The 13,175-nt window shown below is 51.8% G+C and overlaps 6 protein-coding genes across 6 annotated transcripts; 5 read left to right on the forward strand and 1 right to left on the reverse strand.

Annotated features, from left to right (window-relative positions):
* Nucleotides 1-74: 74 nt before the first annotated feature.
* On the forward strand, nt 75-2,297 carry P174DRAFT_511651 (tryptophan synthase beta chain; the record flags this gene model as incomplete). Its single annotated transcript, XM_024831807.1, has 5 exons — nt 75-140; nt 191-203; nt 254-524; nt 603-759; nt 821-2,297. 5 exons carry the CDS (start codon nt 75-77, stop codon nt 2,231-2,233), a joined length of 1,920 nt encoding a protein of 639 aa, XP_024684602.1. The 3' UTR covers nt 2,234-2,297.
* Nucleotides 2,298-2,604: 307 nt separating this feature from the next.
* Nucleotides 2,605-3,391, forward strand: P174DRAFT_150422 (uncharacterized protein). Its single transcript, XM_024821163.1, has 2 exons — nt 2,605-2,955; nt 3,051-3,391. Exons 1-2 carry the CDS (start codon nt 2,667-2,669, stop codon nt 3,263-3,265), a joined length of 504 nt encoding a protein of 167 aa, XP_024684603.1. The 5' UTR covers nt 2,605-2,666; the 3' UTR covers nt 3,266-3,391.
* Nucleotides 3,392-3,957, forward strand: P174DRAFT_150423 (uncharacterized protein). Its single transcript, XM_024821164.1, has 2 exons — nt 3,392-3,666; nt 3,728-3,957. Exons 1-2 carry the CDS (start codon nt 3,542-3,544, stop codon nt 3,882-3,884), a joined length of 282 nt encoding a protein of 93 aa, XP_024684604.1. The 5' UTR covers nt 3,392-3,541; the 3' UTR covers nt 3,885-3,957.
* A 1,360-nt stretch (nt 3,958-5,317) lies between these two features.
* On the forward strand, nt 5,318-7,737 carry P174DRAFT_483036 (sodium:solute symporter family protein; the record flags this gene model as incomplete). Its single annotated transcript, XM_024830739.1, has 3 exons — nt 5,318-5,345; nt 5,671-6,552; nt 6,602-7,737. 3 exons carry the CDS (start codon nt 5,318-5,320, stop codon nt 7,735-7,737), a joined length of 2,046 nt encoding a protein of 681 aa, XP_024684605.1.
* Nucleotides 7,271-8,842, reverse strand: P174DRAFT_440595 (type 1 glutamine amidotransferase). Its single transcript, XM_024827088.1, has 2 exons — nt 8,091-8,842; nt 7,271-8,067 (listed from the first exon to the last, which is right to left on the reverse strand). The coding sequence occupies exons 1-2, from the start codon at nt 8,712-8,714 to the stop codon at nt 7,768-7,770; spliced, it is 924 nt and encodes a 307-aa protein (XP_024684606.1). The 5' UTR covers nt 8,715-8,842; the 3' UTR covers nt 7,271-7,767.
* A 2,220-nt stretch (nt 8,843-11,062) lies between these two features.
* P174DRAFT_440596 (uncharacterized protein) lies at nt 11,063-12,630 on the forward strand. The gene has a single exon (XM_024827089.1). The coding sequence runs from the start codon at nt 11,470-11,472 to the stop codon at nt 12,460-12,462; it is 993 nt and encodes a 330-aa protein (XP_024684607.1). The 5' UTR covers nt 11,063-11,469; the 3' UTR covers nt 12,463-12,630.
* Nucleotides 12,631-13,175: the final 545 nt, after the last annotated feature.

Here is a 13,175-nt window from a genome sequence, read left to right on the forward strand (position 1 = left end):
ACAATCTATTTTAAAACAGATGATGCCCCTTTTGTGCTTTCGAGGTTTCCATAACCCCAGAAATCTGATTCTTAATGGATCATCTCAAACAGATCTTTGCCCAATGCCTACACGAAGGCCGTCCAGCGCTGGTCACGTACGTGACGGCCCACGGCGAAAACAAAACCCGGACATCATGCTGGGCATGCAGGCCGGAGGAGCAGGTGAGTTATTTGAGTCACAGTGTTGAACTGACCCTGATATAACTGCATAGATATCATTGAACTGGGTCTCACCTTTACCGATCCTATCGCAGACGGTCCGACCATCCAAAAGTCGAATTTGAAGGCCCTCCAAAATGGCGTCACAGTCACCTCGATGTTGGAGATGGTTAGGACTGCGCGGAGAAAAGGGTTAAAGGCTCCAGTGCTGTTTATGGGTTACTATAATCCTATTCTGCAGTATGGAGAGTCGAAACTTTGGCGGATTGCGTCGACGCCGGGGTCAATGGTTTCATTATTGTTGACCTGCGTCCGGAAGAAGCGGTTCGATTTCGCAATGGCTGCATGAAGACGGGGTATGATCACAAACCTTTTAGTCAGACTCAATTGACAAATGAACAGACTCTCATACGTCCCTTTGATCGCACCTTCCACCACCGAAGACCGCATGAAGGTCCTCTGCAACATGGCCGATTCCTTTATTTATCTTATCTCCCGCATGGGCGTCACCGGCGCCACTGGGACCCTCAACGCAGACCTTCCCGCCCTCATCCGGCGCGTTCAAGGAGCTCTCCGGCAATATCCCCGTGGCCGTTGGGTTTGGAATCAGCACTCGCGAGCATTTCCTGAGCGTGACCTCCATCGCCGACGGCGCCGTCATCGGCAGCCAGGTGATTACGATCCTCGATAACGCCCCTGCCGGACAGGCCGCCCGGGCAGTCGAGGACTATTGCTCGCAGATTACACAAAGGAAGGTTACCAGTGTGCCTCCTGCGGGGATGGGGACGAATGCGGTCGTCCCGCCTTCTGTAGACGGAGAAACGGCTGTGACCGACGGCTCAGGGTGGTTCGGTGTCTTCGGTGGTCAATACGCCCCAGAGGCCTTGACCACCTGTCTGGCCGAACTCGAGGCCGGTTTCGAGGCCGCTCGTAACGATCCCACATTCTGGGAGGAATACCGATCGTACTATCCATACATGGGCCGTCCGTCCAGCCTGCACCTGGCTCCGCGACTGTCCGAACACGCCGACGGCGCGAATATTTGGCTGAAGCGGGAGGACCTCAACCACACGGGATCTCACAAGATCAATAATCCCCTGGGCCAGATCCTGGTTGCGCGTCGACTGGGTAAGACGGAGATCATCGCCGAGACGGGTGCGGGTCAGCACGGGGTCGCAACTGCGACTGTCTGCGCTAAATTCGGCATGAAATGCACCATCTACATGGGTGCGGAGGATGTCCGTCGACAGGCTCTGAATGTGTTCCGCATTCGCCTGCTAGGGGCCACAGTTGTCCCAGTTGAATCGGGGTCGCGCACGCTCCGGGATGCGGTGAATGAAGCCTTCCGTGCGTGGATTGCGCGCCTAGATACCACGCATTACATTATTGGGTCTGCGATCGGGCCTCATCCCTTCCCGACCATGGTACGCACGTTCCAGAGCGTGATTGGTGAGGAGACCAAGGCGCAGATGCGAGACCTAGGCAAGAGCCCGGATGCGGTGGTTGCCTGTGTTGGGGGCGGCTCCAACGCAGCCGGCATGTTCTATCCATTCTCCGAGGACGCCTCCGTCCAGATGGTTGGCGTGGAAGCCGCAGGTGATGGTTTGGACACAGAACGACATTCAGCTACCTTGAGTCGAGGCTCCGTCGGGGTTCTTCATGGCTTTCGGACCTATGTCCTGCAGAACCGGCATGGACAAATATCCGACACTCACTCAGTCTCAGCGGGACTGGACTACCCGGGCGTTGGACCGGAACTAGCTCACTGGAAGGAGAGCAAGCAGGCGACATTCCTTTCAGCTACCGATGCCCAGGCCCTGCAGGGCTTCCGACTGCTGAGCCAGTTGGAAGGTATCATTCCCGCGTTAGAGACCTCCCACGCGCTCTGGGGGGCAGTCGAGGTAGCCAAGCAGCTGGGACCGGGCAAGGATCTCGTGTTATGCTTGAGTGGCCGTGGGGACAAAGACGTGCAGACCGTGATCGATGAGTTGCCCACGGTAGGGCCTCAGATTGGATGGGACTTGCGGTTTTGAAGGTTAGAAGTATGTTGCGTATGCTTTTGAGATAGTGGGATGGATCATTTGACAGAGTAAAAAGGTATGCAAGAGCAATGAGAAACAGCGTCCATGAGAGTAGACCAGCCAGAACTGTGTGTATCATACAAGTGTGTGGCCAAACGAACAGCTAAAGGAGAAGGGGACTGGAATAACTCTTTCGTAGACAAACTGTCAAATTGCGGCCTCAGGCAACAATAAGGAAAGCGCTGGAGGCTGGAGCTCACCCAGCCGCTAGTCCGTATCTGGTGATCACGTGATTCACTCCCTCCATGTCGTATGTGGCATGCCAGGCAGCCAGGCATCGGTGGGCAGCAACCTGAAGGAGTATCTATCAACGGAATGATCGAGAACTAGAAGAACTCAAGCCAAATGGTGGTTCTGGAAGAGTCATCAAGCAAGATAGCAAATAATGTTGTACAACAAGAGTGAGATCTGGTGGATCTGGCATGGCACTGTTTGCAATGTTATTATGCAATATTGCCCTTCTGGGACTAGCGGCATCCCCGGTCTCGACCCATCAGACGGACCGAGTGAGGTAATAATGATTGAAGATGACCATGAAGATATCCAACCAACCTGCAATGACTGGTCAATGCCTTGTATTCTAGTTGAGCAATGTGATGTGTCGACTCGTCTCCTCATTGACCAATTCTATGGCGTCAGCGAGCAACCTTCAGCAAGCTCAATGGATGAACGAGGTATGGTTCGGATGTTGTCATAGTGAGGTTTACATTTCTGAAACATGCAATCTCTGGTCAAGCAACAAGGCAATCGGCACTAATACGTACCCCAGAGTCTACTGCCTTTCTTGTTCCGGCTCTGTGGGCCCAGGCCCGCGGATCTTTCATCAGTCATCATCAGATACCTCAGAGGCTTGAGGTAAATGCAAGGAAGCTGAATTCTAACAGGTTAAGCATCTCAGCAATTCACTGCCATCTCAATAATACCTCCTTAATGGCTGCTATCGGACATCCCAACACAACGGGCCCCACTGATGATGTCGACTGACCTCATCTCCAGAATCCTGAGAGAAGTCACTCGAAGTGCATCAGAGTGGATACAACGGTTCGATCAACGTCTCCCGACGGGAAATACCGACTGCATCAGCGACAGACCACCGCTACATCATCATGTAGTCAGCTCGCTCTCTCAAGCATAAATACCTGCCTTTCCCTCGCCCTGATCCATCCAAATCATCAGATCAAATCACCAGACCAATCAAGCATCTACTGAACTATTTCTGAAATCAACTCACTACTTCAAATCACTTCAACTACCATCAAAATGTCCTCCAACCAGAACCCCGGAAACTTCGCCAACCGCCCCACGAGGAGGTCGAGAACATTGCTCGCAAGGGAGGCCAGTCCAGCCACCAAGGTGGTTTCGCCAGCATGGACCCCCAGAAGCAGGTACGTCTTTGCAGCACTCTCTGCACTTAGAGAATAATCCCAACTGACTGACGTCTTACAGAGAGACATCGCTTCCAAGGGTGGCCAGGCCTCCAGCGGCAGCTTCCAGCCCGGTGAGGAGCGTGCCCGTGAGGCTGGTCGCAAGGGTGGCCGCGCCACCGGTGGTACCGATCAGCCCGAGGATTAAATCAGTCGATATGAGTGACGACCTTGAGTGATGATAATGATGGACTCGCTGGCAGTGCCACATGTACTATACTTTTAAATGAACAATGAACCTTCACTGATATACTCAAACACTTTAGTATTTCAGGATGTATTCAGGATGTAGATGAATCGCATAACCAATACGACGTAGACATTTTGTAGTATGAATTCGAGACATTCGAGTGATCTCTTGTTACTATACTGAGGACCTACTTTGGCCCGTAATTCAGTAGCAGTGGGATGATGGTTCGTCAAACGAGGTTAGACTGCAGGTAATGCAAAACAAATGTGCTGGTCATAGTTCGACAATAAGTTCGACAATAGAACGCTGTATGTACCTTGTTGACAAACGCACCCATCAAGCCATCCCAGGCTCTTAGGCACTCAGCTGCCGCAGACAGCCAGACGGCTTTTGTCCTTATATGGGTTTGCAGAATTAGAATCAATGGAACTCTGTTCAAGACTTTTAGAGCACTCTACCCAGTACACTATATACTCACCACAAGGATACCTTTTCTTACCTTCAACTCCAGATCTTGGCGAGTTCGAAAACAAAGCACAGGTCACGGCCTTTTCCCGTAGATCCCACGAGATTCCTTGTCAGAAGACACCTGCAGCAAATTCACTGCCCTAGAAGCGTGGCAGAAGTGATTTGATTCATCATGGTGCTTGATTACACGCATTGTGAACTACAGTTGCCCAGAACCTGGGTAATCTCGTTTACAGTCATGACTCCCCATGTGTTTGCTAGCGATGAGCAATGACCAATGACTATAGGATATTCAAGTCTGTTAGAGACTCAGGACAAGGCTCTAATCACATTCAATCTACTGTCACAACTCTTACTGAAGGACTCTTATGTTGTGGAAGAGTGCGGAGGACTCGGATGAGGATCAGCAAATCGAGAATGGGATGCTTGTAAGTTTGTTTGTATTGAGTATATGACGCTGGACTAGCTTTCAAGATCAAGTCGAGGTTGCTATGAGAATGTTGTCTTGAATGTCCACAAAGCATGCTCTGTTTCACATTCATTTTACCCTCAGGTTGCACACGCATGCCACAAAGACCGGCTGATGTTCGACACCTGACCAGTGCGCTATCACAGCTGACGACCATCTTGAATAGGCAGTTCAATTAGCTGGATGGGGATGGTTAACATCAGGGCGTTATCTAAGCCAGGGTATCAGGGTCGTTTTGGGGGTGAGATTAAAGAGGTAAGTGGGAAAGGGAAAGGAACCCGAGATCAGTTCGGTTCAACACTGTATCTTCCCGGTATCCTCAAGATATTGTTGGCGAGAACTGCTCCATCACGTAGTACCCACCAGTGATCTTTCTGGCCTCTGTCATTCATTCTTTCGAACTACCTTATCGGCCTTCCGAATTCTGAAGCTTGTCCACGTGGATCAATATCACAGGTTCCCTTCTGACTTGAGGAGAAGTCAATATGGATATTCAAGAGTTGGAGTACGTAGGTGAAGTGATCACCATAGGATGGACGATACTGATGACAACCTGCCCGATATACCCAAATGCCGACCCCAACTCCCGGCTAGAGCGTTAACTGGCTCGATAACAGTTACTCCAACTGCTATCTAACCCTGAATCCTTGGAGATAAGTTAACAAGCGTTCTGTGGCTATCAATCTCTTATCACCTACTGGTATACTCCAAAAGATAAGCATGTGGGGTCATGTATATCACTTCTCGATGCCACCTTACATTCTGTATAACAACAGCAGAGACGCCTCGTTTCTCTGAGAGGGTGAGACACAACATGGCCCAATCCAACGTCCTACAGGTCCTCCCCCCAGCGCCGGCTATGGCATCGTCATCGGCATCGGGGGCATCTTCGCCCTCTTCATGCTGGGCCTCACCTGGCTCCAAAACCGCTACACAACCTTCTCCACCCAGCAAGCCGAAGAATTCAACACGGCTTCCCGATCAGTCAAGCCCGGACTGATCTCCGCCGGCATTGTTTCGTCGTGGACCTGGTCCGCCACGCTCCTGACAAGCTCCACCTTCGCATACAGCTACGGCGTCTGCGGGCCCATGTGGTACGCCGCCATGGGCACACTGCAAATCCTTCTCTTCGGCCTCATCGCCATCAAGATCAAGGCGCATGCACCAGGCGCACACACCATGCCGGAGATCGTGCGCGCCCGGCACGGGACAGTCGCGCACCTGACGTACCTGTACAACGGGCTCGCGACGAATATGCTCGTCGGCGCGTGTCTGGTTCTCGGCGGGGCGCAGGTCGTCGCCGCGCTGACGGGGATGAATGTCTACGCGGCGACGTTTCTGATTCCGGCGGTGGTCGCGGCGTATGTGATTGCTGGCGGGCTGCGGTCGACTTTCATTGCGGATTATACGCATACGGTTATACTGTTTGTGGCGATTCTGGTGTTTGGGTTTCTGGTTGCGGCGAGGAGTGAGTTGATAGGTAGTCCGGGGAGGTTGTATGACTTGCTGCAGGAGGCGTCGAGGGAGATGCCGATCGAGCGGAATACGAACGGGTCGTACCTGGCTTTTCGGTCGGTTGGCGGGTTGGTCTTTGCGATTGATCTTTTTGTCTCAGGGTTTACCACTGTGTGGTTGGATCAGGCGTATTGGCAGCGGGCGATCGCCTCGCGGCCGGAGACTTCTGTCAAGGCGTATCTCCTGGGTGGGATCGCGTGGTATGGTAGGTATCCCTTCTCGTTTGTGATGCTGTTCGTGTCTAATATATGCAGGCATACCATTTGGCTTTGCAACAGCCATGGGTCTCGGGTGCGCAGCCCTGACCAACAACCCGGCCTTCCCTACATATCCCCATCCACTATCGTCCGACCAGGTTGCAGCCGGACTCTCTGCCCCAGCTACGGCTATAACGCTCCTCGGCAAGGGAGGCGCAGTCCTCATACTCATTCTCCTCTTCATGGCCGTCACGAGTTCCACCTCCGCTGAACTCATCGCCGTCTCCTCGCTTCTAACCTTTGACGTCTACAAAACGTATTTCCGCCCGCATACCGACTCGGTCACGCTAGTCCGGGTTAGTCACTGGGCCATCGCGCTGTACGCGCTGATTCTGTCTTCCTTCTGCAGCATCCTCAACGCAGTTGGCCTGAGTCTCACCTGGGTCCTTACCGTGCTGGGTGTCATCGTCGGTGGGGCTGCAGTCCCCGTCGGGCTGATTCTGCTCTGGGGACGCATGTCGACAGTTGCCGCGGCCGTCGCACCGTGGCTCGGTTTTGCATGTGGCATTGTGGTTTGGTTCGTGACCGCGATGAAACGGTCTGGGGCGATTAACGTCGAGACAACCGGGGACGGAACCAATGCCGTTGCAGGGAATCTTGCTTCCTTTGGGGTTGGTATCGTCTCTGCTGTGGTTCTGAGCTATATCTTTCCGAAGAGATATCCGTGTATGGATGCTCAGGTTGCGCCAGGAATTGAGGGTGTGGCTCCGACTCCTCAAGTGGCCACAGTGCAGCCATCGAAATCTGTCGACGGGTATGGAAAAGAGACGCCAGCGCTAGGAAAGAATGACATTGTCGAGTTCATCCAAGACAAGCAGATCGAGCCTATGGATCCAATTCTCGTCCGCAAGGCAGAACGGCTAGCGCAGGGAGCGAATATCGTCTTTATCCTCATCGCCGTGATCCTCGTGCCTTTCACTCTCTTCGGAACCAGCTACGTGTACAGCAAGCCGTTCTTCACCGGGTGGGTAGTCGTATCCCTGATCTGGATCTGGGCCAGTGTCATCATCTGCGTGGTATACCCCGTCGTCGAGAGTGCCGGTGCGCTGAAAGACATATCTAGAGGACTATGGATGGACATGAAGGCGTTGACGGGAGTGAAAAAGAAGAGTTTGCAGACCAACGCCGTCTAATTATATCTAGTTAGTTTAAAATCAGCACTTTTATTCTCCAGCCAAAAAGCAAACCACAGCCAATGCAAACGCCCCTGAATCATCCTGACTCCCATCGTAATCATATCCCACCTGCTCCAAGAACAACCCCAGCTTCGAGTCCGTCCAGCCCAGCAACGGCGCAAACTCAAGACACATACTCTGCATCCCGCACGCGTCCAGCTCGTAGTGTCCTTGCACGGAAAGTACTCGGCCGGGGTAATAGATTCCCTGGATCGGACAGATAGGCGTGCCCCCGATATTCACCCACGGCGCGGGCAGCGATACCGCCGCTGTCTCTGGCAAGACGCCCTCGTTCCCCCTTTGACCATTACCCGATCGCCGTGGAACATCTGAATCTTCAATTGTCCGTTTGGCAAACCGCCCAGCGCAAGCGGAAACGCGTCGACGAAGTCCCTATTCAGCTGGACAGTGTGGATCCCCACTTCCCTCCCCAGGGGACATTTCTCCACATATACATCCCCCGCCCCGGAGTCGACCAACGCATGTCCGATCAACTGGTGGCCGAAGCACGTCCCCATGATCCTCACGGCGGGATACTCCCGAAACACAGTCTGCAGGAACTTGGCCAGTTTCTGCATCCAGGGCCTCTTATCGATCTCGTAGACGCCCGGCGCGCCTCCCGTAATCAAGATCGCATCAATACTGTGTTCGGATAACGGTGTTTGCGTCTTGCGCAGGTGTCTGAAGTCAGGATAGTGTCCGCCGCGGATATCGTATGGTGTCACTGCGATGCTGATGTCGCTTCCTGGCGAGAGGGCGTTGAGGCGGGTGGCTGCATCTTGGAGGGCATTGCGGAAGTGCGCGCTGCAGAGGCCGTGGGTTTCATAGAGGGTGCGAGGGGGGATGTCGACGTCGAGGACGGCGATGTGGATTGTTCGGGTCATTTTGCTTGTCTTGCTTGCAGTGGTGGCAATCGTAAAGACGATGCGATCCATCTTCATATAGTGTGACCCCTCGTACAACAGCTGAAAACTCTTACATAAAATCTATTGGGTAATGAGACTACATTCTTGGAGTAGAATATCCACTCATCTCCAACAAGGTCCTAAACAGATCAGATCAGCAGGACAATGGATGTATAATCCGATAGCTAAAAGTGAGCTTATTCCTTCTTCTCCAAGCGGATGAGTGATCTACGCTCTTCCCCGTGGGGCAGGCGGCCTTATTTTTACGTACAAAAAGTGTTAGGGTTAATTCTATTAGCAATAATATTATCAAATGGATTGGATTTTCTTTCCTGATTCCGGGATGTTCCGATGTTTGCTTAGAGGATCTTCTTCTTTTTTCTTCTTCTTATAAACAGAAGTTGCTTCTTGTGGTTGGTTATGTTGAGTTGTTGGAGACACTACGGCAGACTTTGAGCGAGCGTTGGAGTATCGCATCATTCTGCCAAATTTCGCTATCACGAGGTCGTCTAGCCGGAAGGATCCGAACAGAGTCGTCTGTCTGGTTTGCTAAGAACGTTCTGGACGCGTCATTGTCGATACAAGGATCGCGAATATATCAACCTAGACCGTAGTTCCTCCAGAGGGACTGACGCATAACCCGAGTATATCCAGTTTTACTCCGCAATGGCATAATGAGGACGGATAGTCCTCTTGATTGACATGTATTGAATCAAGGTAGACAGAGGTTCGCAACTCGTACAGTGTTAGCCACAAATTCTTCGTAGGGCAACTGTACCTTGATATCACTCTGCGACGTGACAGTTTAAATATCCAATGTCCTCTCTGTACACTAGACGATCCTGTACTCAGTGGCTCTGAAACATCGGCCGACAGCCACATTGACAGTAGTGCATCGTTGCTAAGGGCATTCGATGGCAGGGAAGTCCAACCATCTTATGCTGCCTTTAAGGAGCACCGACTTTTAATACCTGATCATTTGAGGCATCTCTCACTCACTTTTGACCCGCCATGTGGAGCGGTCCTGGACCAGCTCCGTCCGCATTATCTGGGGAAAACTCCACTCTCAGAAACAACGGTCGAGGACCACTTGATCATGGTGACATCTCGATAGGATCTGTTGTTCCATAAATCGTCATTAATCGTACTGCATAGCAAACATACTATGAGTATTAGTGATATGCGGAGAGTTCTTCATGTTTACACTGGCTGTCAACTGATATAGAAAGAAGTAGATCGAGGCTGACAGGGTCTTCTCATTCCGGAATCTGTCAGACACGTACCTCTGCTTTCAGGATTCAGACGACGCACCGACGACACAGCTCTCGAACTCCACAGGGTGTCTGGAGCACAGACGCGATTTCGATCTGAGGGCAAGGGACCAACACCCTGCTGCCCGTCAAGCGGTGCAACGTCTACGAGCCAGGTACGTAATTCTTTTCGTTCCGATAGCAGTAGCTTGATCATTGTTAGCTATTGCTTCACTCCGTATACTGGTTTGGGATAACCCCGCGAACCAAGTGTCTAGACCCTCGTCGAGTAGGGGACAGCCATCGGCTGTATATACCCAAAGTAAGAAATAAAAGCTGACCCCTGAGTCCATGCTTGAATCTACACTCAAGACGATTCTTATCACATGCGGTGCATCTGCTTGATACTCTACCCTGGCAGTGAGAGATTTTCTGTCCGTATATAGTGGAGCAGGCTGATGTGTCGCTTCCTCCGATTGGTGATAAACACGATTAGAGTGGATTCGCGAAGGTTCTCCCGTTGGACGGTGCAGCTTGTGGCTGCAGGTCATATTTCAATTCTGCCAGCTAATTGGCTGGAACCGCATTAAGTTTAACTTTGTAACAAGCTCACCGGAGGAGAGTCGGAGACCCTGGAACATGCAGCCAATCATCTCACTGCCCTCGTTGCGATTTGGCGCTAGATGGGACGGCTATAATTAACCAAGGCCTGTTAGGCTGGAGCCACGGTTACATCTCGCCGTTTGAGGCTGATTGGGCGGATCCGACCGAGTTGTTGGTGTCGTGTTGGGTTCTGGGATGGGCAATAATGAGGGGACAGACTTTGCCGAGACAGATTTTGGGTCTTTGGCAGGTGATAGACAGTGGACTTGGCTGGATGAGGTGATGGTCGTGGAAGCTGCTCCTATCGGCCTGTGCCCTTTTATCATGACCCAATTATACAATCTCATTTTTAAGCCGATAAGCTGAAGTGGATCCAGAATCAGTCAGGCCCCGAGATCGGATCAATGGGCTCAAAAGCCGCGTCCTATTGTATGCGTGTCAGATTGCCTGTCTGCTTACTGTCCAGGCTTTTTGGCAATTGACCACGCGATCAGACAGTGGAAACCTGCTCGTGCATCGATCCAAGGACAGCAAAGTCAAACCAGCCGGAGAGGAGGCCGTCGATCACCGCCTGTGGTCGAATAAATAATGAGGGCCATGGCCCAAGGCTAGCTAGAGTTAAAAGCTTCTGGAATTGTTCGCCCGGTCAAACGAGCCTCGAATGACACGGCGATATTAACGAAGACAATAAGCGAAGGTCTTATCTTCCCCTCGGTAGCTCCAACTTTGTCGCATGAACCCTGCTAGTGCAAAGCCTCTTTGCTATTGTCTGCCCTGATCCATAAAACGATGAAAACACGGCCCTTTCCATAATACCACCAGGGTAGGAAGGTTCCGTTTGCCTTATATCCCAGCCATTCTTAATATCTTTCTTTCCCTGTCGTTCATGTACCAACAGCACCCTCCTCCACAGCTGGCGGAACCATGACCCAATGGCCATCATCCGCAGCACCAATAATGATCCTAACCTAGCCGAAGACTTCGCCATCGCCTGCTTCATCGCCGTCTCCTGGTACAATGCCATCGAACTCATCGTCCTGTGCTTCATCACCTTCAAGAAACGCGGCGGCTTCTACTTCTGGGTCCTCCTCATCTCCTCGATCGGTATCATCCCCTTCGGTCTCGGCTACATCCTCCTCATCTTCGACATCTATCCCGGCTACTTCTCCGTCTCGCTCGCAGACGTAGGATGGTGCGCCATGGTAACGGGCCAGTCCCTGGTCCTCTGGTCCCGACTCCATCTTGTCGTCTACTCCCGCATGATCCTGCGCGCCTCGCTCGCCATGATCATCATCGACGGAGTCATCCTGCACACCATCGGCTGGGTCTTCGAGATGGGCGCCCAGTCCCCGCGGTCCGGATGGTTCACGCCAGCGTTTAGTATCTTCGAGCGCGTCCAGCTCATCGGCTTCTCCATCCAGGAAATCATCCTCTCAGTCATCTACACCAGGGCCGCGCTGCAACTCCTCAGACTGCGTCCCAGACGCCAATACCGTTCGACCCTGGTCCAGCTGGTCATCGTCAACATCCTCTTCATCCTCATGGACGCCGCCATCGTCAGCTTCCAGTACGCGGGGCTCTTCCACGTGCATGTATCCTTCAAGGCGATGGTGTACAGCGTCAAGCTCAAGCTCGAGTACGCGATCCTGGGGAAACTGGTGCACATGTCGAAAATGTCGCAATCGAATTCCGCGCCGACGGATCGGTCCGAGGCGGTGGAGATGTCGTCGCGGAGGACGAATAATCGGTCGCATCTGGAGCAGACGAGGGAGCATCGCGAGAGTCAGACGAGTATTATTCGTGATGGAGCGGAGTTTGATGGTGAGGATCTGGCGGATTGTTCGCGGACGGGCTCGTTGAAGGGGTCGTTTCCGTCTAGCAAAGAGCCGGATGCTGCGTGTGTTGAGGTGGGTCATAGGTTGTAGCAGCCATTAAGGGTTGATGAATGATGTATATATGGAAGGGAAGACTCGGCCTGACGTGGTCATATTTCTTTTGTATATAAGCTGGGAGTAATAATATTTAAGTACGACAGGTCATTGGCAGGTTCATTGGGAGGTGCGTATATATATATATGCATTATATGTGCACTGAGATAAATATAAATTAATGCTCAAATTTAATCATTTCTTGTACCTGCCACGATCTTTATGGCAACATTCAATAGCAGAGAATAAGCTCCTCTGATGCAACAAGGAATGTCTCCGGGCTCTTCATACATAGAAGTGATTACTCAAGTTCGCAAGCTTCCAGGAGAGACCGATTTCCAGAAGTGAGAAGTAGGGATCCTGTCCTATGGTATACTGGAGGGAAATGTGTTGAAATATATAATTCCGCTGTCTTCTGAATATAAGACCCTAGACTGACGGGGGTACCGTCTAGACGCGTTTTAGCCAAGTGGTATTATCTTTCCATAGAATGCTAATGCCATATCTCGTTCTGACAGGTAATATCTAGCGTACTGACCTAAGGAGAGGAAGAAATAAGGTGTCTATAAATCATGTTGTATGTCTGCTACTGCACTATCATCCCTTAGAGGGGGTGCTAATGTGCTCCTTGTTTGCTCTATAAGTCAAAGAGGTCACATAGGAGAAAACTAGAGCAACAAGGGTTTGCTACTCGCCCCGCGGCGGATCCT

Source organism: Aspergillus novofumigatus (assembly GCF_002847465.1).
Source record: "Aspergillus novofumigatus IBT 16806 chromosome Unknown P174scaffold_3, whole genome shotgun sequence".
In the NCBI taxonomy this organism is placed as follows: Eukaryota; Fungi; Ascomycota; class Eurotiomycetes; order Eurotiales; family Aspergillaceae; genus Aspergillus; species Aspergillus novofumigatus.